Here is a 23,159-nt window from a genome sequence, read left to right as displayed (position 1 = left end):
CCCCCTCTCTCTGGTGTCGATGGCCGGCTGAGAGCACAGAGGGAGGGGAAGAGTCGCCCCCTGCAGGCCGCACAACTTCCCAGCATCTATCACTAGTGGAGGCCGGATAGGTGAAGTCACGTGGTGGCGGGAAGAACCGCAATGGAAGCTGGAGGCAATGGTCGCATGGAAACCCCGGGTAACCCTGGCGGCCCGCGGAACAAAGCCGGTCCTGGATTGGTAAGAACAGCGCGCAGGGGTGGCCGAGCGCAGGGGTGGCCGCACACTGCGGATCTTGTATCATGTAGTGAGTTGCTCATAGCAACCGGTTTCCATTCGTTACTGGAATGTGGTTGCTATGGGAAAGGTCACCTTCTACACATACTATGGAGTGCATCATGGCTGCCTGGTGATAATGGCCAGGTGAGCCCAGTGATGCTGAAGCCGTGGTCCTCAAAACCTAGTAATAATGGCGCCTTAAAACAAATAATGTCCCCTTAGGGTATGTGCCCACGATTTCCGCTTCATTTCTGCCTGTCCTTGCCCGGAAAAACGCATGCGGAATTTGACATGCGTTTTTTGCGCATTTTGCACATGCGGAATTGCCTTGCGTTTTCTACTGCATTGTAGATGGCAATTCCGTATGCGTAAACGCACAAATAATGGACATGCTGCGGAATTTTCCGCACATCAAAAACGCTGTGGAAAATTCCACAGCATGGGCATTGCAATTGTGGAATTACATAGGGGACCATGGGGGAAGGCTTAACATGCGTTTCCCAAGCGTTTACACTGCGGAAAATTCCGCAGCAAAAACGCTTGAAAAACGCATCGTGGGCACATACCCTGCGTTTTTGCTGCGGAATTTTCCGCAGTATAAACGCTTGGGAAACGCATGTTAAGCCTTCCCCCATGGTCCCCTATGTAATTCCACAATTGCAATGCCCATGCTGTGGAATTTTCCACAGCGTTTTTGATGTATCCAAGATTGAAAAATTATTTATGACTATGTGTCCTTCAATCTATATATCAACCTACAAATATGACACATAATCCCATGTAGAAAGCATTTATTTAAATAAGATAAATTACATAGAAACAATATTACACAGAGGAAAAAATGCCCAAAAAAATGGACATCCGAGGGTGGGCAGGTACAGTAAAAACATTCAAAGGACATCCTACATCAGAGTATACCACTCCTATATAATTAATAATATGATATAGTTACTCAAAGTGCATAGTGCAATGAATATTGACCCAAGTGGGTACATATAAAAGGTATATAATCATAAAGTGAACAACATGTAGTGGCTATGAATTCACCTATAGGAGAGGTATAACCTCTAAATCACAGGGGTGTGTCACAAGTAATAATGAATGAACTACCTGTCAATCCCTCAGGGTCCACACAGATCCAACGCGCGTTTCGTCCGATGGCTTTAACCAGGATATAACCATCGGCGAAACACGCGTCGGATCTATTGTTTCTATGTAATTTTTTTTCTTATTTAAATAAATGCTTTCTACATGGGATTATGTGTCATATTTCTAGGTTGATATATAGATTGAGGGTATGTGCCCACGTAGCATTTTTAAAGTGTATATGCTGCGGAATTTCCGCAACTTAAACACTTGTGAAACGCTAGGTAATCCGCCCCCCATGGTCCCCAAGGGGATTCCGCAAGTTCAATGCCCATGCTGCGGATTTTTCCGCAGCGTTTTTGATGCGTGGAAAAATCCGCAGCATGTCCATTAATTTTGCGTTTCCGCGAGCGGAATTGCCTTTGCAGTGCAATAAAAAACGCAAGGCAATTCCGCATGTGGAAATCGCACGATAAACGCGTGCGGAATTTCGCATCGTGGGCACATACCCTTAGAAAGTATCATTAGTTCTCTTTTATAAAGTGACATGTGACCCGTCCAAAATTAATGACGCCATCTTTGTACCTCCCCTGCAAATAAATCCAGTTGATACAATCCTACCTGTGCCCTACAGCATGGCGTGCGGTGCCAGGTCCTGCGCTGCCATATAGTCCTACCTGTGCCCTACAGCACGGCGGGCGGTGCCGGCTCCTGTGCTGCCATATAGGCCTACCTGTGCCCTACTGCATGGCATGCGGTGCCAGCTCCTGCACTGCCATATAGTCCTACCTGTGCCCTACAGCATGGCGTGCGGTGCCAGCTCCTGCACTGCCATATAGTCCTACCTGTGCCCTACAGCATGGCGTGCGGTGCCAGCTCCTGCGCTGCCATATAGTCCTGCCTGCGACCTACAGCACAGCGGGCGGTGCCGGCTCCTGTGCTGCCATATAGGCCTACCTGTGCCCTACAGCATGGCGTGCGGTGCCAGCTCCGGCGCTGCCATATCGTCCTACCTGTTCCCTACAGCACAGCGGGCGGTGCCGGCTCCTGTGCTGCCATATAGTCCTACCTGTGCCCTACAGCACGGCGGGCGGTGCCGGCTCCTGTGCTGCCATATAGGCCTACCTGTGCCCTACAGCATGGCGTGCGGTGCCGTCTCCTGCGCTGCCATATAGTCCTACCTGTGCCCTACAGCACGGCAGGCGGTGCCGGCTCATACGCTGCCATATAGTCCTACCTGTGCCTTACAGCATGGCGTGTGAGGCCGGCTCATACGCTGCCATATAGTCCTGCCTGCGACCTACAGCACGGCGGGCGGTGCCGACTCCTGCGCTGCCATATAGTCCTACCTGCGCCCTACAGGACGGCGGGCCGTGCCATATAGTCCTACCTGCACCCTACAGCACGGCGGGCGGTGCCGACTCCTGTGCTGCCATATAGTCCTACTCTTAACCTACAGCAAGATGTGCGGTGCCGGCTTCTGTGCTGCCATATAGTCCTACCTGTGCCTTACAGCATGGCGTGTGAGGCCGGCTCATACGCTGCCATATAGTCCTGCCTGCGACCTACAGCACGGCGGGCGGTGCCGACTCCTGCGCTGCCATATAGTCCTACCTGCGCCCTACAGGACGGCGGGCCGTGCCATATAGTCCTACCTGCACCCTACAGCACGGCGGGCGGTGCCGACTCCTGTGCTGCCATATAGTCCTACTCTTAACCTACAGCAAGATGTGCGGTGCCGGCTCCTGTGCTGCCATATAGTCCTACCTGTGCCTTACAGCATGGCGTGTGAGGCCGGCTCATACGCTGCCATATAGTCCTGCCTGCGACCTACAGCACGGCGGGCGGTGCCGACTCCTGCGCTGCCATATAGTCCTACCTGCGCCCTACAGGATGGCGGGCCGTGCCATATAGTCCTACCTGCACCCTACAGCACGGCGGGCGGTGCCGACTCCTGTGCTGCCATATAGTCCTACTCTTAACCTACAGCAAGATGTGCGGTGCCGGCTCCTGTGCTGCCATATAGTCCTACCTGTGCCTTACAGCATGGCGTGTGAGTCCGGCTCATACGCTGCCATATAGTCCTGCCTGCGACCTACAGCACAGCGGGCGGTGCCGACTCCTGCGCTGCCATATAGTCCTACCTGCGCCCTACAGGACGGCGGGCCGTGCCATATAGTCCTACCTGCACCCTACAGCACGGCGGGCGGTGCCGACTCCTGTGCTGCCATATAGTCCTACTCTTAACCTACAGCAAGATGTGCGGTGCCGGCTCCTGTGCTGCCATATAGTCCTACCTGTAACCATCAGATCCCAATGTGTGGGTGTCATGTTGGTGTCAGTTTAAAGTGGCGCTCACCTAAAGAAACAGATAGAAATAGTCAAAATGAATGATAAATGTATTTAAAAGTTTAAATCACCCTCTGATCCCAGTTCAGAAATATAGAAATAATAATAATTACACCTATTTGCTATTTCTGTGTCTGTAAAGGTTTAATCCATGAATATATACATGTTATTAAAGGGGTTGTCCACTACTCGGAGAACCGTTTCTGAATTCCCCAGTAAAATAATAACACCTATACTCCCCTCCGTGGCCGGCACTGGCTCTGCTGGCTTCACTCTCCTCCCCTACAGACATAATTGACATCCGGAGGAATCTGCGGCTGCTCTCACTTGCATTGGATGTCTATTTGTCTGAAGGTGGTGAGAGTGAAGTCAGCGCTAATTGGACGCTTGGATCATGTGATATAACTATGTCACCTGACATCAGGAGAGCCAGTGCCAACCCCGCTGGTACGGCGCCAGCACCGGAGGTGGGTATAAAGCTACGTTCACACATTCAGTATTGGGGAGGTTTTTTACCTCAGTATTTGTAAGCCAAAACCAGGAGTGGGTGATAAATACAGAAGTGGTGACGTGTTTCTGTTATACTTTTCCTCTGATTGTTCCACTCCTGGTTTTCACTTACAAATACTGAGGTAAAAAACTCACCAAATACTGAAGATCTGAACGTGGCCTAAGGGTATGTGCCCACGTAGCGTTTTACAAGCGTATATGCTGTGGAATTTCCGCAGCGTAAACGCTTGTGAAACGCTAGGTAATCCGCACCCCATGGTCCCCAAGGGGAATCCGCAATTTCAATGCCCTTTTCCGCAGCGTTTTTGATGCGCTCAAAAATTCACAGCATGTCCATTAATTTTGCGTTTACGCAAGCGGAATTGCCTTGTCAATGCAATAAAAAACGCAAGGCAATTCCACATGTCCTAAACGCATCATAAACGCGCGAAAAACGCTTGCCAAATTCCGCAAGCGTTTTTCCCGGAAAGGACATGCAGAAATTTTCTGCTTCATTTCTGCAATGTGGGCACATAGCCTAAGTGTTATTATTTTACTGGGGGAAACAGAAATTCAGAAGAGGTTTTCCAAGTAGTGGACTACACCTTTAATCCATATGAAAAACTGAAACACCAGAATTTCGTTTTTAGTTTTTTTTGTCAACTCATCTTTTTTCCAAAAAATGCAATAAAAAAAAATTGATTAAAATGTTATATACATCTTAAATGGTATTAGAGGAGTTGTCCGGTCCAGATCGATAAGTCTTACTTATGAATCCCACCAGCGCATGCACTGTGTGTTGCAAGGATTTGCTGATGTATGCGTTATACAGTATTCCGGCCAGGGCTTGTCTAGTGACATGGTTGTCAAGTGGGCGTGGCCTTGCTCTATACAAGTGTATGTAGCGAGGCCGCACCCACTAGACAGGTTCTGCCGGGGACTATGTATAACTCATATATCACCGCCGTTCCCAGATCTGAAATCGGTGAATCCTCACAGTGTACAGTACATGCTCTGGGGGGATTCATAAGTCTGCGGTCACACAGAGTGACTGCAGACTTGTCATTTTAGACTGGACAACCCCTTTAATTGAAATGTCAGCTTATCAGGCAAAAAAAAAGCCTGTTTAGCAAATAGTTAACACGAACTGATACAGTACGGATCCCAAAACAGAAGAAATTTCATTAAAACCCTCTAAAGCATCAAACCTTCATTAGTAATAAAAAGAGAAAGGTTTCCGTCAATCCTATTACAATAGTTCTGGAGGGACTGTCACATCAGGAGGATGCTGAGCGTGCTATAAAGACCAACTTAGATCACGTTTGTTCATCGAATTATTGCTGATAGTGGCCGATAGTTCAAAAACATTATTTGAAGTTCCTTTATCGATTAATAAATGATAATTTGATGAAAACCCTCTTCACTATTTGATCTGTATTTTCATTACTCTGCTGTGAATGCCCCTATGGAGATGCCCTCAGGCCTGGCACCTCTTGGCTCTCCTCACCCATCTGCTTTAGTAAATGCTTGTAGTTCTGAATTGCCTTTTCTTATAATTGTACTGTCTCTTTATTTTATTCTCCTTGGAAATTTATTAAAGAAAATTGGCATTTAGGTTGTCCACGTTGAATGGACAATACCAAAGTTTCATGCAACTCTTCATTGGGAAATGGCAATACCTTGTACTTTGCTATTCCTCTTGGTAATGTATGAATAACTGAGGAACTACCGTATACTATACCAGAACTGACATTTTATGGGAAATACACATTATTTCTTTGACGTATGTCTGGAGAGCTGAGTCGGCCTATTTAAGAGAACTATGAATCCTCTGCTCTTACTTTGACTTAGGCCACATTCACACGCTTAGTATTTGGTCAGTATTTTACCTCAGTATTTGTAAGCCAAAACCAGGTGAGGAACAATCAGAGGAAAAGTATCATAGAAAAACGTCACCACTTCTGACGAGGTGAAATACTGACTGTGTGAATGTGGCCTTATACAGTAATTCCACCCCATATTCACCTACTTTGTCCTATGTCTTCCTAGTCAGTATTTGAGAAGCTGGCACAGAACATGCAGGATATATCAGGAGACAGAGGAGTTCTGAAAGAGACGATCCGAGCCGGAAGTGGCGAGAAGGTTCCTCCTGATGCTACAGTGATTAGTAAGTGAGGCAGTATCTACTGACGTCAGGTTCAGGCCGGGTTCACATCACGTTTTAGCCACACATCAGTGGCTCCGTTGGGATTTCCATCTGAAGCATTGAAAAGCGAGAGTCAGAAGGACCGTGGACGGGGCCTTTGACCTTAATAATTCAGACTGTCACTTTGTGCTGTCTTACCCCATTTTCAGCAGTGTCCGCATGTTGTCAACTACTTTTTTGTGCTCCCCTGAAAAAGGTGGATATTGCCGAAAGTGAGGTCAGACAGAGCACAAAGTGATTGTCTTCTTTATTAAAGAGGTTGTCCACTACTTTTACATTGATGCCCCATCCGTAGGATAGGACATCAATGTCTGATCAGCCGTGGTCCCGCACCCATCACCCCCGCCGATCAGCTGTTATCAGTGCCGGCGACCGCCGGTGCTTACTTGCGGAGCTTGGCCGTCTAGCTGTAGTGGCCGACGAGGGGTACTGCACATCCGCCTCCTATTCAATTCAATGAGAGGCGGTTGTGCAGTACCCCGCGGCAGCCACTACAACTAGCTCCACAAGTAAGCACTTCCGGCCACCGGCACCAATAACAGCTGATCGGCGGGGGTGACGGGTGCAGGTCCCCGGCCGATCAGACATTGTTGCCCTATCCTACGGATGGGGCATCAGTGCAAAAGTAGTGGCCATCCTCTTTAAAGTCAATAGTTACCCCTTAAACCGTGTTTTCAGGGCTTCAAATGGAAATCTGGATGGAACTACTGACTTCTGGCTAAAATGTGATGTGACCCCAGCCTAAGGGCTCGCTCACAGAACCGTATATTCTCTCATGCGAGAGAATCAGACCGATTATGACCTGTCAGAGTGTGAGCTAAGTGTGATCCGATTCTCTCGCATGAAAGAATCGCAACTCAGGTGCGGAGAAGACGGACAACTTAATTTCTCCATCTTCTCCAATGTCTCTGTGCAAGTACATTGGACTGCACTTGGATGACATCTGAGTGCAGTGCAATGTTTCACACGCACTCATAGACTTGAATGGGTGAGTGCGATCCGATTATCGGAGGCACACGCAGCATGCTGAGATGTGCACTGCCCCATAGAATAACATACAGCCGAGTGCTATCTGATAAAACATCAGATAACACTCGGCCGTGTTATACACCGGTGTGAACGAGCCCTAAAGGTAATAAAATCTTACTCTCTTTGGCTCCTGAACTGAAAATAATTTGAGAGCCTGACTACATTCTGGCTATGGCACTCCTAAAGAGTAGATGCTATTTAAAGGCGAAAAAATTAGGGGAATCTGTACATTTATAGGGCATGGTGTTCACCAGGTTAAAGAGGTTTTATTCTAAATAAATGGTGGTGTATAGAAGTTCAGAGTTTGACGTCACTAATAGTGAGTGGGGGGCATATGGAGAGGGGGTTATTGTGACACAGCAGAGTTGTTATCTGTGCGGCATCCAAGAAGGCAGAGGAGGATATTGCTTGTCAGGTAGTCATTGGCAAATAGGTGCTGCCCTGCTCAGTTCCTTAATGATGCGGAAAAGTGATTTATAAGTGATTTGCCACAAGCAGTAGGGTGGGGGTCCTAACTCTACTGGACTACTGCACCCTCCCTCCGAGGCTGAACTATAAAATACAAGCATTTATTAACAATTTTTTTTTTCCGGAATTTTCACTGCGGTGGCGTTTCAGGTTTCCCACAGATAACAGTTGATCACTTGGGGTTCCAGTAAGGAGGCGCTTAGTTGTCAGCTTATTGTCAAGGAACCCTTCTAACAAATACAGCGCTCATCATAAATAAGTACATCCCCTTTGAAAAGTAAGATTTTGTCAATATCTCTTTGAACACATGAACAATTTACAAAATTTTGACAAAACTGGGTTTCATAGCACATTTGTATAATTCCTAACATGAAAGTAAGGTTAATCGTATATAATGATATAACTTTCATAGTGATTCTCAACTTGTCTCTTCAGATTTTCCCATAGGTGTTTGATTGGGAAAGAGAGGTTAGCGTGTGAGGGTGCAATTAATACAGGTAATGAGTGCAGAGTAGAAGGGCTTCTTAAAGAAAAACTAACAGGTCTGTGAGAGCCAGAATTCTTGCTGGTTGGTAGGTGATCAAATAATTTCATGCAATAAAATGCTAATTAATTATGTAAAAATCATACAATGTGATTTTCTGGTTTTTATTTTTAGATTCTGTCTCTCACACGTGAAGTGTACCTACGATAATTACAGCCCTCTCCATTCTTTGTAGGTGGGAAAACTTGCAAAATCTGCAGTGGAGCAAATACTTATTTTCCCCACTGTATATATATCCCACAGTGGGACTTAGTGAAAAAGTAAAAAAAAAGTTACATAAAATATGTAATGAAGTAAAAAAAAAAGCACAAACAAGTCATTAAAAGCTGTTTCGCCACTGAAAACACAGCCTTTGTGATAAAACAAAAATAAGCCAAAAAAAAGTACAGCTAATTGGGTCGTTCCGAAAGCGGTGAGACCAATCAATAAAAATGTCTCTTTTTCATCATACTGACAAACAAAAAAAAATGAATAAAAAGTGATCAAAAAGTCAAAGGTGGAAAAAATGGTGTAAATGTCAAACCGTCCCGCAAAAAATAAGCCCTAATATGGCTCATTTGGCAAAAAAATAAAAATGTTACAGCTCTCAGAATATGGCGATGAAAAAACAAATTCAAAATATTGTTTTTAGTATGTAAAAGTAGCAAAGCATAAAAAAATATATTTGGTATCGCTGTAATCATGGCTGTGGAGTCGGTATAAAATGGACCGACTCCGACTCCTAAAATATATAATAAATTGGGTGCAGTAGTACAATGCAGTTTGTGGGGAATATTTTTCATAAGAATTTGGGAAAGTTATGAAATGTCTTATTAAATGTCTCTCCTATTCCTGATCTAAGGGTCTAGACCAGGGGTCTCAAACTCGGCTGGGTATATGGGCCGCACATGGAAAAAATTTGAATTTGGGGGGCCGCATTCTTTGTTCAATGTGACATTTTTAGTGATACCATTTTTTTTGTATACACCTTTTGAACATTTTTTCCGTGTTTATTTTTTTATGGCTTGGGTCGTTATGGATGTGGCGATAATAAACGTGCACTTTTTTGTGTTTACTTTAGTTTACATATAAAACAGCATTTTTAGCGCCCAATATTTTTTCATGCTTTATTTTTATTTTTTTGATTTTTACAATTTTGTTTCCCCCAATTGGCCACATTCAGTAATATTGTCTTACAATTAGCATCATATAGTAATAATGGCAAACATCTTGTAGTAATGTTCCCCATCCAAGTCCCCATCTTGTACTAATGTGCCCCATCCAGGTCCCCATCCTGTGGCTATGTGCCTCATCCAGGTCCCCATCTTGTGGCTATGTGCCCCATCCAGGTCCCCATCCTGTGACTATGTGCCCCATCCAGATCCCCATCTTGTGGCTATGTGCCCCATCCAGGTCCCCATCTTGTGGCTATGTGCCCCATCCAGGTCCCCATCTTGTGGCTATGTGTCCCATCCAGGTCCCCATCTTGTGGCTATGTGCCCCATCCAGGTCCCCATCTTGTGGCTATGTGCCTCATCCAGGTCCCCATCCTGTGGCTATGTGCCCCATCCAGGTCCCCATCTTGTGGCTATGTGCCCCATCCAGGTCCCCATCTTGTGGCTATGTGCCCCATCCAGGTCCCCATCCTGTGGCTATGTGCCCCATCCAGGTCCCCATCCTGTGGCTATGTGCCCCATCCAGGTCCCCATCCTGTGGCTATGTGCCCCATCCAGGTCCCCATCTTGTGGCTATGTGCCCCATCCAGGTCCCCATCTTGTGGCTATGTGCCCCATCCAGATCCCCATCTTGTGGCTATGTGCCCCATCCAGGTCCCCATCTTGTGGCTATGTGCCCCATCCAGGTCCCCATCCTGTGGCTATGTGTCCCATCCAGGTCCCCATCTTGTGGCTATGTGCCCCATCCAGGTCCCCATCTTGTGGCTATGTGCCCCATCCAGGTCCCCATCTTGTGGCTATGTACCCCATCCAGGTCCCCTCTTGTGGCTATGTACCCCATCCAGGTCCCCTCTTGTGGCTATGTGCCCCATCCAGGTCCCCTCTTGTGGCTATGTGCCCCATCCAGGTCCCCTCTTGTGGCTATGTGCCCCATCCAGGTCCCCATCCTGTGGCTATGTTTTCCCTGTGCTGTTCTTCACACACATGAAAAAAAAAAAAGATGATTCTCACCTGTCCTCCGTTCCCTCGGCGTCCTTCCTGCAGATGTGGCCCGCAGGCACCACAGAGTCAGACCCCTTGACGATCCCGACCTGGTCCAGGAGGAGCCGCCGACAGCAGCGCTGCATTGCCGCACAGAGACTGTCTCCCAGCACAGCATTTTCAATGTCAGCCGCCGGCCAATCAGAGGCCAGCAGCTGACATCTGCATATGGCAATGACGTCATACTCGCTGCGCCGACACGCAGATATCAGCTGCTGGCCTCTGATTGGCCGGCGGCTGGCATTGGAAATGCAGTGCTGGGAAACAGTCTCTGTGCGGCAATTCAGCGCTGCTGTCGGCGGCTCCTCCTGGACAAGGTCGGGATCATCAAGGGGTCTGTGCCTGCGGGCCGCATAAAGCAGCCTCAGGGGCCGCATGCGGCCCGCGGGCCGCGTGTTTGAGACCCCTGGTCTAGACTTTTAGCTGAGATGAATCTGTGCTACAGTAAATTTATCACTTAAACATGAGCCACGTATGAAGGAGTCAGAGTGGTGGAAATTGAGGAGTCGGAGGTTTGGCTTACTGACTCCACAGCCCTAGCTGTAATTATACTGACCCTACAAACAACTCAACTCTTTGCGCAAAAAATAAGCCCCCATACAGCTCTGTTTCAAAAATATAAAAAGTTACAGCTCTCAGAATATGGCAACGAAAAAACTATTCTTTTATAAAAAAGAATTTTTAGTATGTGATAGCAGCAAAACAAAAAAAAAAACTATACAAATCTGGTATCGCTGAAATTGCACCGACCCGAAGAAAAAATCCATCTAATCACTTATACCGCTAGGTGAACTGCATAAAAATAACTATTCTTGTACTGCTATTTGTTCATTCCACAATGTATGGGCACTAAACTGGCATAATTGTAATTTTCCAGAGAAAAAGCCTGGTGTGGATGTTACAAAACAGTGGCTGCAGCCATAGATGAATTCATTGAGAGGTGTAATTTCTACAATGGGGTCACTTTTGGTTTTTTTTCTGCTGTTCCGGCACCTCAGGGGCTCCGCAAATGTCACCCGCAAACTGTTCTACCAAAATATGTGCTCCCAAAGCCAAATAGCGCTCCTTCCTTTTCAGCCCTGATGGCCCCACTATCAGTATTTGGTCAGTATTTTTTCTCAGGAGTGGGAGCCAAAACCAGGAGTGGGTGATAAATGCAGAATTGGTGACTTGTTTCTATTATACCTTTTCTCTGATCGTTCCTCACCTGGTTTTGGCTCCCACTCCTGAGACAAAATACTGACCGAATACTGATCAAATACTTACAGTGGGGCCGTGGCCTAACAGTAATTTCTGACAACATATGGGGCATCACCGCGTTCAGGAGAAATTGCACAATAAATTGTGGGGTATAGTTTCACCTATTAACCCTTGTGTAACTGACAAATTTGCATCAAATGAAAAAATTATATTTTTAACACTAAAATGTTATATTTCAACGTCCCAATGTTATAAAATTCAGTGAGGCACCTATGGGTTTAAAATACTCACTAGACCCCTAGATGAATTCCTTAGACAGTGAAGCTTCCAATATGGGGTCACCTAGGAGGGTTTCTGCTGATCTGGCACCTGAGAGGCTCAGCTATTGGAGCCCACAATCTATTCAAATGGAATCTGTATTCTAAAATCCAAGCAGCTCTCCTTCCCATCTGATCCCTGTCATGTGCTCAGACAGTAATGTTCAACCACATATGGGGTCTATTTTCTTCTATTATCCCTTGTGCAAATTATAAATTTGGTGCTATAACAGTATTTTAATTGAAGAAAATGTAATTTTTTATTTATTTTTTTTATATCTACGTGTTATAAAATTTAGTGAATAACATGTAGGTTAACAAAGCTCAGTACACCAATAGATGAATTCCTTGAGGGGTATAGTTTCCAAAATGGGGTCACTTGTGTGGAGTTTCTACTGTTTTGGCATGTCAGGGGCTCTGCAATGCGACATGGCATACACAATCTATTCCAGACAAATTTACTTGTCAAAAATCAAATATCGCTCTTTTCTTTCCGGGCCCTGCCTGTGCCCAAACAGCAGTTTTTGGCCACATATTGTTGTATCATGCCGTTCAGAAGAAATTGTGGAACAAATCATGGCGTCCATTTTCTTTTATTATCCATTGTGAAAATTGCAAAGTTGGAGCTAAAGCAAAATTTTAGCAGAAAAAACGTAATTTTTGTTTTCATATCCACATTTTAAAAAGTTCTGTGGAGCACCTATGGGATCAACATGCACAACACACCGCTAGATGAATTCCTTGATGGGTCTAGTTTCCAATATGGGGTCACTTGTGGGGGTTTCTGATGTTTTGGTACCTCAGGGGTCTGCAAATAAGACATGGTGTCTGCAATCTATTCCAGCCAAATTTACATTCCAAATACCAAATGTCGCTTCTTCTCTTCTGAGCTCTGCCAAGTGACCAAACAGAACTTTTTGACTACATTTCGGGTATCGCCACGCTCAGAGAAAAGTGGATAACAAACTGTGGGGTCCAACTTTTTCATGTTACCTTTTGTAAAAGTGAAAAATTTGGGGCTAAAGCAACATTTTCATGAAAAAATGAAAATTTTCAATATGATGACCTAATTTTATCAAATTCTGTGTAGTACCTGTGAGTTTAAAATGCTCATTATACCCCTGGATAAAATCCTTAAGGGGTGTAGTTTCCAAAAGGGACCACTTGTCTATGGTTTCTTCTATTTAGGCGCATTAGGGGTCCTACATATGTGACATGGCGTCCGCAGTCTACTTCAGGCAAATTTTGTTTCAGAATTCAGATGGTTCTCCTTTCCCTCCAAGCCCTGACATTTGTTCAAATAGAGGTTTCTGACCACACGTGGGGTATCGGCACGCTCAATAGAAACTGGGTAACAAGTTGTGGGGTCCATTATTTCATGCTATTCCTTGTTAAAGTGAAACAAATTGGGGCTAAAGCAACATTTTAGTGGAAAAATTACAATTTATTTTTTTTTCTTTCCTGTTATATTAAATCCTATGCAGCACCTGAAGGGTTAAAACCAGTGCTGTGGAGTCGGTAAGCCAAACCTGCTCCTCAATTTCCCTTACACCGACTCCACGACTCCGACTCCCACATACAGTACAGACCAGAAGTTTGGACACACCTTCTCATTTAAAGATTTTTCTGTATTTTCATGACTATGAAAATTGTACATTCACACTGAAGGCATCAAAACTATGAATTAACACATGTGGAATTATATACTTAACAAAAAAGTGTGAAACAACTGAAAATATGTCTTATATTCTAGGTTCTTCAAAGTAGCCACCTTTTGCTTTGATGACTGCTTTGCACACTCTTGGCATTCTCTTGATGAGCTTCAAGAGGTAGTCACTGGAAATGGTTTTCACTTCACAGGTGTGCCCTGTCTGGTTTAATAAGTGGGATTTCTTGCCTTATAAATGGGGTTGGGACCATCAGTTGTGTTGTGCAGAAGTCAGGTGGATACACAGCTGATAGTCCTACTGAATAGACTGTTAGAATTTGTATTATGGCAAGAAAAAAGCAGCTAAGTAAAGAAAAACGAGTGGCCATCATTACTTTAAGAAATGAAGGTCAGTCAGTGCGAAAAATTGGGAAAACTTTGAAAGTGTCCCCAAGTGCAGTTGCCAAAACCATTAAGTGCTACAAAGAAACTGGCTCACATGAGGACCGCCCCAGGAAAGGAAAACCAAGAGTCACCTCTGCTTCTGAGGATAAGTTTATACGAGTCACCAGCCTCAGAAATCGCAGGTTAACAGCAGCTCAGATTAGAGACCAGGTCAATGCCACACAGAGTTCTAGCAGCAGACACATCTCTTCAACAACTGTTAAGAGGAGACTTTGTGCAGCAGGCCTTCATGGTAAAATAGCTGCTAGGAAACCAGTGCTAAGGACAGGCAACAAGCAGAAGAGACTTGTTTGGGCTAAAGAACACAAGGAATATACATTAGACCAGTGGAAATCCGTACTTTGGTCTCATGAGTCCAAAATTGAGATCTTTGGTTCCAACCACCGTGTCTTTGTGCGACGCAGAAAAGGTGAACGGATGGACTCTACATGCCTGGTTCCCACCGTGAAGCATGGAGGAGGAGGTGTGATGGTGTGGGGGTGCTTTGCTGGTGACACTGTTTGGGATTTATTCAAAATTGAAGGCATACTGAACCAGCATGGCTACCACAGCATGCTATTCCATACGGTTTGCGTTTAGTTGGACCATCATTTATTTTTCAACAGGACAATGACCCCAAACACACCTCCAGGCAGTGTAAGGACTATTTGACCAAGAAGGAGAGTGATAGGGTGCTACGCCAGATGACCTGGCCTCCACAGTCACCAGACCTGAACCCAATCGAGATGGTTTGGGGTGAGCTGGACCGCAGAGTGAAGGCAAAAGGGACAACAAATGCTAAGCATCTCTGGGAACTCCTTCAAGATTGTTGGAAGACCATTTCCAGTGACTACCTCTTGAAGCTCATCAAGAAAATGCCAAGAGTGTGCAAAGCAGTCATCAAAGCAAAAGGTGGCTACTTTGAAGAACCTAGAATATAATACATATTTTCAGTTGTTTCACACTTTTTTGTTAAGTATATAATTCCACATGTGTTAATTCATAGTTTTGATGCCTTCAGTGTGAATGTCCAATTTTCATAGTCATGAAAATACAGAAAAATCTTTAAATGAGAAGGTGTGTCCAAACTTTTGGTCTGTACTGTATATTGCTTATATTTAAGTGAAAAATTTATTGTAGTACAATGTGAACATCAGACATTTAATCATTTTTATGATACAATAATCAAGATATTTAGATAGAATATAATGATGGAGGGATAGAGTGTGATAGATAGGTGACAGCTACAGACAGCAAATAGTACATTGCACATATCGCATATATAGTTCACACACATTGTACAGAGAGCACATAATAATCACCTACAATATTAGCATTAGTTAGCTTCCTGTGACAGAGATGAGCAGTAGTACTTTCACTTTCTCCAGCTCGGGGCCCAGGAATCGGATCCTGTGCAGGGCAGGCACCCCTCCCCCTCCTCTCTCTGGTGAAAACAGCAGAAGACAGAACAGAGGAGGGGAGATTGCCCCCTGCAGCCTGGAGCCAGTGCAGGACGGGAGCACTGCAGCATACAAGTGAGTTTTGATATGTGCGTGCCCCTCGCTGGCTACAGCCATGATTCACACACCGTTTTTGCGGATCTGTTTTTTGCAGTAAAATGCAGTGACTCTGGGCATCCCAGCAAAGTCAATAGGTTTCAAGATATGACATTCAGACACATCGTTTTGTGAGGATCCGTTTTTGGGCTCAAAAACGGATCCTCACAAAGAATGAGCATGTCAGTTTGTTTGGCGTTTTTCTAATCTGCTTTTGCTATTGAAAACATTATCTATGAGCTCAAAAACCTTTCAGGTGATGCGGTTTTTTAAAAAGCTGATCTGCTTTTGCAGTTGAAAAACGTATCCCCAAAAAACGCAGCAAAAACGCTGTGTGTGAATGTAGCCTTAGATCAGGAATAGAACAGCCATTTATAGGACATTTCATAACTTTCCCAAATTCCTATGAAAAAATATTCCCCACAAACTGCATTGATCTATTGCACCCAATTTATTATATATTTTAGGAGTCGGAGTCGGTCCATTTTATACCGACTTCGACTCCACCAAAATGAGCACCGACTCCTCGACTCCAACTCCACAGCCCTGGTTAAAATAATTTCCTGACCGCAGTTTTGAAGTATTTGGGGGCTGCGTTTTTTAAAATGGTATCACTTTTGGGGAGTTTCCAATATATAAGCCCCTCAAAGTCCATTTAAATCTGAATAGGTCCCTAAAGAAACAGGTTTTGTAAATTGTTTTGAAATAATTCGAAATTGCTGCTGATTTTTCAATCCTTCTAACTTCCTAACAACAAAAAAAAATAATTTTTGAAAAATGATGCAGATATGAAGTAGACATGTGAGAACAGTCATTTATTAATTATTTTTTACTGCATGATTAACTGGTTTAAGAATCTAAAAATTGAAAGTTAAAAAATTGCAAACTTTTCAAAATTTATGCCAAAATTCCGATATTTTCATAAATAAACGCAAAACATATCAAACTATATTTACAACTAACATAAAGTACAATGTGTCATTAGAAAACAGTCTCAAAATCACTAGGGATACGTTGAAGTGTTCCAGAGTTATTACTACATAAAGTGACACTGGTCAGATTTAAAAAATTTGGCTTGGTAATCAAGGTTAAAATTGGCTCCATCGTTAAGGGGTTAAATCAGCCATCATCTACCGGGAAAGATGCGGGCTCGGTGTATGAGCCTTCATCAAAGTCAGGGACACTACGTTTGACGTACATTTACGTCAAAGGTTGTCAATGGGTTAAAAAGAAAAGTTCCATAAAACTCAGTCTTTTCAATATTTGGAAACTGTTCAGTGACATACTGATTAAAATCTTACATTTCAAAGGTGGTGTACTCATTTATGATGAGCACTGTAATGTCCAAAGCTAAGCCTCACCCCCCCCCAAAGCAAAGCCATTTTCACGATTAGGCCTTCTTATCTCTGCAGTGAAATTTTCTGGATATTTGGAACATTTGGACAGACCCTTTGAAACTAATTGTTTTCAACGAAATCCTCGGCTAATGAAGCTTGGTGAAGGTGAGTCCAGAATGGACTGTAGTCACGAGTATCTGTATAAAATCCTGCTATGTAGTAACACTTGATGTCGTCTGTATTACGTGACATGGGCCTCTTTCATTCAGCTGATTTTACGGGTCAGTGTGTTTCCCGTGTGCACAATGGGCAGCACAATGACTAACTGTCAGCATGTTTTTGCTATTTAATCTGAGAGCAGCTTGAAGTAAAAACAGAGATTCTCATTCCAGGGATGTGTCACATGCTCAGCAGCTTGCTGTGGATTCAATACAGGAGATTATCACTGCCTGACTAGCTGTCAGGTGCCGGTGAGTCAGGCTAATCTGTGTAACCCCGCCCCCACTACTGATTGGCTGCCTGCTGACAATGCACAGTGTACACAGGAAGCAGCCAATCAGGTGTGTGGACTTGGTTCTACACATCTCAGCATTCCGACCACCACTACATCTACAGAAGAGAAAACAAGGATTCTATCAAAACGACACCAAGCAGCCCAGTAAGTGACACATCGCTGGAATCGGGCTCTCTGCCCCTACATTATGCTGCTCTCGGATTCCATAGCAAAACCTGCTGAAAGATTCCCTTTAATGTAAGTGCAGGTTTACATGAGAGATTCAGCACATGTGGAAAAAATTGCAGTATGCACTATGGTCTGTTTTACACAACACATGAAATAGCAGACAGGTCCTGCACCCGTCTGTGAGCTGCACACACAGCTGGTTATGTCTGCATCTCCTGGGCGTTACAATGGCTGTATGAAGTCACATTTACAAGTACGTAAAAAATGAGTGCATTGTATTATTTGATTGGCCAGTCTATGGAACACAATGTTAGGCCATGTTCACACTAGGCGTTTTTTTAGAATTTTTTTGTATGTGTTTTTTATGCAAATTTTCAGCTGCGTTTTACAGTACCAGCAAAGTCTGAAATTTCAGAAATCTCCTGCACACACATTGGTTTTTGTGTCATCAATATTTTGTGCTTTGCATGATTTTTTGCACAATAGAGCTTGTCACTTCTTTCAGCGTTTTGTCTGCGTTTTTTCAGCATTTTTCACCGATTGAAAGTAATCAGTGCTGAAAAAACACCTAGTGTGAACATAGCTATCAGGTTTTGCTGCATTTTTAGTGAAAAAAGCAAGTACAGCAGTATGTGAAACTCATTTATTTGTGTGATTTTACCATCTTGTTTTAGTCACCTGAGATAGCAGTTTGCATTAGGACAGTTTAATTAAATTAATGATGTGTAAAATGTAAACATTGGCGGAGCTATGTGTGAGATTGAACAATACCTGTGGCCCAAGGAGGTGTGAAATTGAACAATCCCTGAGCAACTAAATGGCAGACCATAGTGTGAAAATAAACAGTGTCCTACAGACTTAATGCACTCCCAGTGTCTTAGTTAAACTATTCCTGAACAATTCCCCTCCCCCACTGTTACATTTGTAATTCTGGTTAATATGGTTTCACATATGTCTTGCGGTTTTGACGCAGCTTCTTTCCTGCCAAGAGATCAGGTTTTGCTGCAGAAAAAAACACCTAGTGTGAACATAGCCTAAGAATCCACTTTTCCCGCTAAAGGATATTTCTTCCATGGCAACCAATATATATATTTTTTTTTTCCCAAATGCATCTATTACAAGCTGTCCGATTTCTTTTTTTGTGAATACAGCTACTCTGCAGACCCATGCATCTCCATAGGAACAGGCTACAAGCAACACTGTGCAGCCTGATTCTGCAGTCATATGTTAGGACATTTTTTCACTGTTTGCTAACAGAATTGTCCCACAAATAAATGTTATTTTACTTTGTTAAATCACATAAACAATCCATAATTTTTCTTTAAATCCGTGGCAATGGCCACCATACATTACTATATGGAGCAAGCGCAGGCGCTGTATTACATAGCTGCCATCTAAGAGTGACTGATGTGATCTGAGCTAACAATATAACACTTAAATGATGCTGTCAAGTGTGACAGATGCATTGAAAATTTTTGCAATATAGCGGCTGTCGCTTCTGCTGGCCATCAACGCCCCCACAACGCAAGAACTGGGGGGGGGCAATTGATTGCCATGGCACCGGGGACTACAGAAGGCCCCTGTCAATTTTACAATACACTGCAATACTGTAGTGTTGCAGGGTATTGAATAGGTCATCAAGTGATCGCAGGCTCAATTTCCTAATTAAAATGTAATAAACAATTAGAAAAGAAATGAAAAAATTGCCACTTTTCGGTTTTTGCACTTTGCACAAGAACTAACATAAAAGGCGATTAAAATATTATATGTAACCCAAAATTGTATAAATAAAAACGACAGCTTTTCACACAGAAAAAAAGAAGCCCTCACACAACATCATTGATGGCAGAATAAAAAGTTCTGGGTCTCACAAAATGGCGACAAAACCAAATTATTTTTTTTACAAAGTTCAGAATTTTTTTTTAACCACTAAAGAATAAAAAATATTTTACAAGTTTGATAGGACTTTCCACACCATGAATTAAATACAAATAAAACCACCAAGAAACAATGATGGAAATGTATAGATATTTTTTCAGCAATATCTACTATTTATTATGCTTTGCATATATAGCGCCATCCTATTCCACAGCGTTTTACATGCATTAACATCACTGTCTCCATTGGGACTCACAAATCTAAATTCCCTATTTGGAGTGTGGGAGGAAACCGGAGGAATCTCACGCAACCGTGGAGAACATACAAACTCATTGGTGGGATTTGAACTCAAGACGCAAGACGGCAGTGCTAACCACTGAGCCATCATGCTGCCCTCTAAATATTTAGATAGGGGGGCAATTTATTGTTAAATGATTCTGATTGAAATCTAGTTCTGCATAGTAAATTAATATTTGTGGGGACAAGTGAGGAATGGAAGAAAGTATGATTGCAGGATCATAGACCAGTTTTGCTGTTCTGTCTTAGTATGACAATAGCATAAGTGATGTACATTCTGTTCTTCATAGACCACAGTACATAAACACTGGACATAATATAGTGTTACACGCTTCAGATGGCACAAATTTCTGTGAACTGTAATTTATAATTAACATTTGTAATGTTGGTCATTATTTATTTATTTTTTCTTGCAGATGTCACCCTTTTGGGTATGGAGGTCAGTGTGCTGACCATGCAGCGTGGAGAACTGTCTCGGTTCCTTTATTCTCCTGACTATGCATATGGGACATTGGGATTTCCTCCACTCATACCTCCCACTGCTACTGTGCTTTTTGAGATTGAGATGCTGGACTTTATGGATACAGCAGAATCGGATGCATTTTGTGATTTACCTTTGGTAAGCATGATAAGAATCACTACATTACACTGTGTTCCAAATTATTATGCTAATAATATTTTCTCAGATTTTCCCAAATTACCTATATGAATTGCAGTCATTGTAATTTTCCAGTCAAATAACTATTAGAGTACAATTGAAAGGTTTTTGTACAAAGTGCCTATGATAACAGTATATTTTTAAAAAAATAAAAACTCAAACTGCACTCAAAATGCATGTTCCAAATTATTATGCACAGCAGAGTTTTCAACCTTTTCATTTTAATAAAGAACAAAAAAATGGTCATTTTTGAAATAATCAGTTATTACAAACTGAAATCAAACAGTTTTCAACTCAAAACTTTATTCTAGGTGATGTTACATTTGCACATAGGACCCCTTGTTCGAAAGGAGCTTCTGAACTCTCTCGTCCATTGAATTTGTCAGGTTTTGGATGGTTTCTGCTTTAATTGTTTTGCATGAGGACAGAATACCCTCCCAGCTGTTGCTTAGATGTGAACTGCCTCCCGCCATCATAGACACTCCTTTTGATGCTGCTCCAGAGGTTCTCAATGGGGTTGAGGTCAGGGGAGCATGGGTGCCACACCATAAGTTTGAAGATAGACCAGGGCAAGAGATACCCGATAAAAGGTTTCTTTACATGCGACACAAGCTTTGTGGTCTATCTCATTAAATGCCCTTGTGGTCTGGTATATGTAGGCGAGACGACACAACCCATCAAAGACAGAATATCGAAACACAAATCCACCATCAGATGTAAACAGTTATTACTACCCATTCCTCATCACTTTCACACATCAGGACACAGTGTCGCGCAATTGAAGTTCCAGATAATTGAGCACGTCCAGCAACCCCGTCGCGGCGGCAACCGCATCCAAAAATTAAAACAACGAGAAGCCTTTTGGATACATGAACTACAGTCCTTAGCCCCCAGAGGACTTAACAAGGACTATGCCCTCCTGTCATTTATGTGAACTCGCATACTCGAGAGTGTGAACTCATAATTATGTCTAAATTGACACCATAAGGATGCTGTTGCACGAATTATGTTGGGGTTTCCTGGTGTTATATTATCTGTTTAGCATGCATTATATACAAACATTTGTTCTTTATTATAGATCAACATCAGGGCCTCCGCTCAACTCTCCCCTGCCTCCTCCCCTTCTACTTCGTATGCAATCCACAGCTCCTCTCCCACACAAGGTGAAACGCTTCCACATTCCTGTACCAAATGCCTCCCACCTGGTGGAACGCATCGTCACACTCTGTGACACGCAAGGTTCTGAGCATGCGCGCGCTCCGGCCAATCACGTTCGCTTCCTGAAGTTTGCTACGTCACTTCCTGTGACGTCACCTGAAGACACACGCTGCCGAGCACTCGGGCGATCAGGCATTGGCCATTCCCCTGTCCTTAAGCCCGCCCCCCTTCTAAATCTTCCTGCACGCCACTCTCCTCACCAGCAGACCTTTTACAAGCGGTGGATATCGCGTTTGTCTGTCTGGAGAGGCATCTGCACAGTGCACCAGGTATGCAGGATTAACCAGGTAACTTCCACACCCCTTAGAATACCCTATTCTTACTCACCTTGTACATCATATCCACTGGACATCCCTCCAAGGACACTGCGTTCCTCATTCCTCCTTCCTCTCCCAATCTCAATAGCATCAGGGTACGTTACTACCTCCTTTGTTATGTCTATATACCATGACTGCTTACATACCATGTCTGATATGCTTTGTAATACTGTGAACCTTTGTCCATGTTAAATGTACATACATGCATAGGCACTCTGTTGATCCAATGTGATACTTCGCATTTTATTTCCAATTTTGACCCATGCATATTAATGAATCTGTTATACTTTTCTCTTTACCTGCAGTACACTGACGAAGGTCTGTAAAAGGACCGAAACGTTTGATGTGGACTGCTATAATATAAATTAACTAATAATCAGCTATTGGTGTGCCGAGATTTTACTACTAACACCATAAGTTTGTCCCCTTTTATGCCCATAGCAGCCAGAGATGCAGATGTGTTATGTGCAGCATGAGACTTGGCATTATCATGCATGAAATGATCTCGATGGTCCAGATGGATGGAGTGGAGGATGGCTGGTTGATGGACACCCCATGCAAACACGGCTACGGCACCAACAAGGAGGAGGTGGAGTAATGTTTTGGGCTGGAATCATGGGGAGAGAGATTGTCGGCCCTTTTAGGATCCCTGAAGGGGTAAAGATGAACTCCATAATGTATGTTGAGTTTCTCAAACAGCACTTCCTTCCATGGTTCAAGAAGAAGAACCGTGCATTCTGCAGCAAGATCATTTTCATGCATGATAATGCCCCGTCTCATGCTGCACATAACACATCTGCATCTCTGGCTGATATGGGCATAAAAGGGGACAAACTTATGGTGTGGCACCCATGCTCCCCTGACCTCAACCCCATTGAGAACCATGGAGCATTATCAAAAGGAGTGTCTATGATGGCGGGAGGCAGTTCACATCTAAGCAACAGCTCTGGGAGGGTATTCTGTCCTCATGCAAAACAATTAGA

General features: G+C 43.7%; 1 protein-coding gene across 2 annotated transcripts in view; it reads left to right on the top strand.

The window, feature by feature from the left end:
• Nucleotides 1–23,159, top strand: part of FKBP6 (FKBP prolyl isomerase family member 6 (inactive)) — a 34,819-nt gene continuing 11,660 nt past the window's right edge. Inside the window, exons 1-4 of one of the 2 annotated variants that reach the window (XM_073670752.1) lie at nt 1–219; nt 6,232–6,349; nt 17,202–17,291; nt 20,400–20,602. In XM_073670752.1, the coding sequence (XP_073526853.1) occupies nt 142–219; nt 6,232–6,349; nt 17,202–17,291; nt 20,400–20,602 (489 nt within the window). In that variant the 5' untranslated portion in view covers nt 1–141. Of the gene's footprint in view, nt 220–6,231; nt 6,350–15,577; nt 15,769–17,201; nt 17,292–20,399; nt 20,603–23,159 lie in introns of those variants that run through there. The other variant, XM_073670753.1, reaches the window with a different exon arrangement.

Source organism: Phyllobates terribilis, unplaced genomic scaffold (assembly GCF_046119375.1).
Source record: "Phyllobates terribilis strain yellow unplaced genomic scaffold, ASM4611937v1 Scaffold_2__4_contigs__length_985480577, whole genome shotgun sequence".
NCBI lineage: Eukaryota > Metazoa > Chordata > Amphibia > Anura > Dendrobatidae > Phyllobates > Phyllobates terribilis.
Note: the sequence above shows the minus strand (reverse complement) of the source record. Positions and strands in the feature narration are given on the sequence as shown.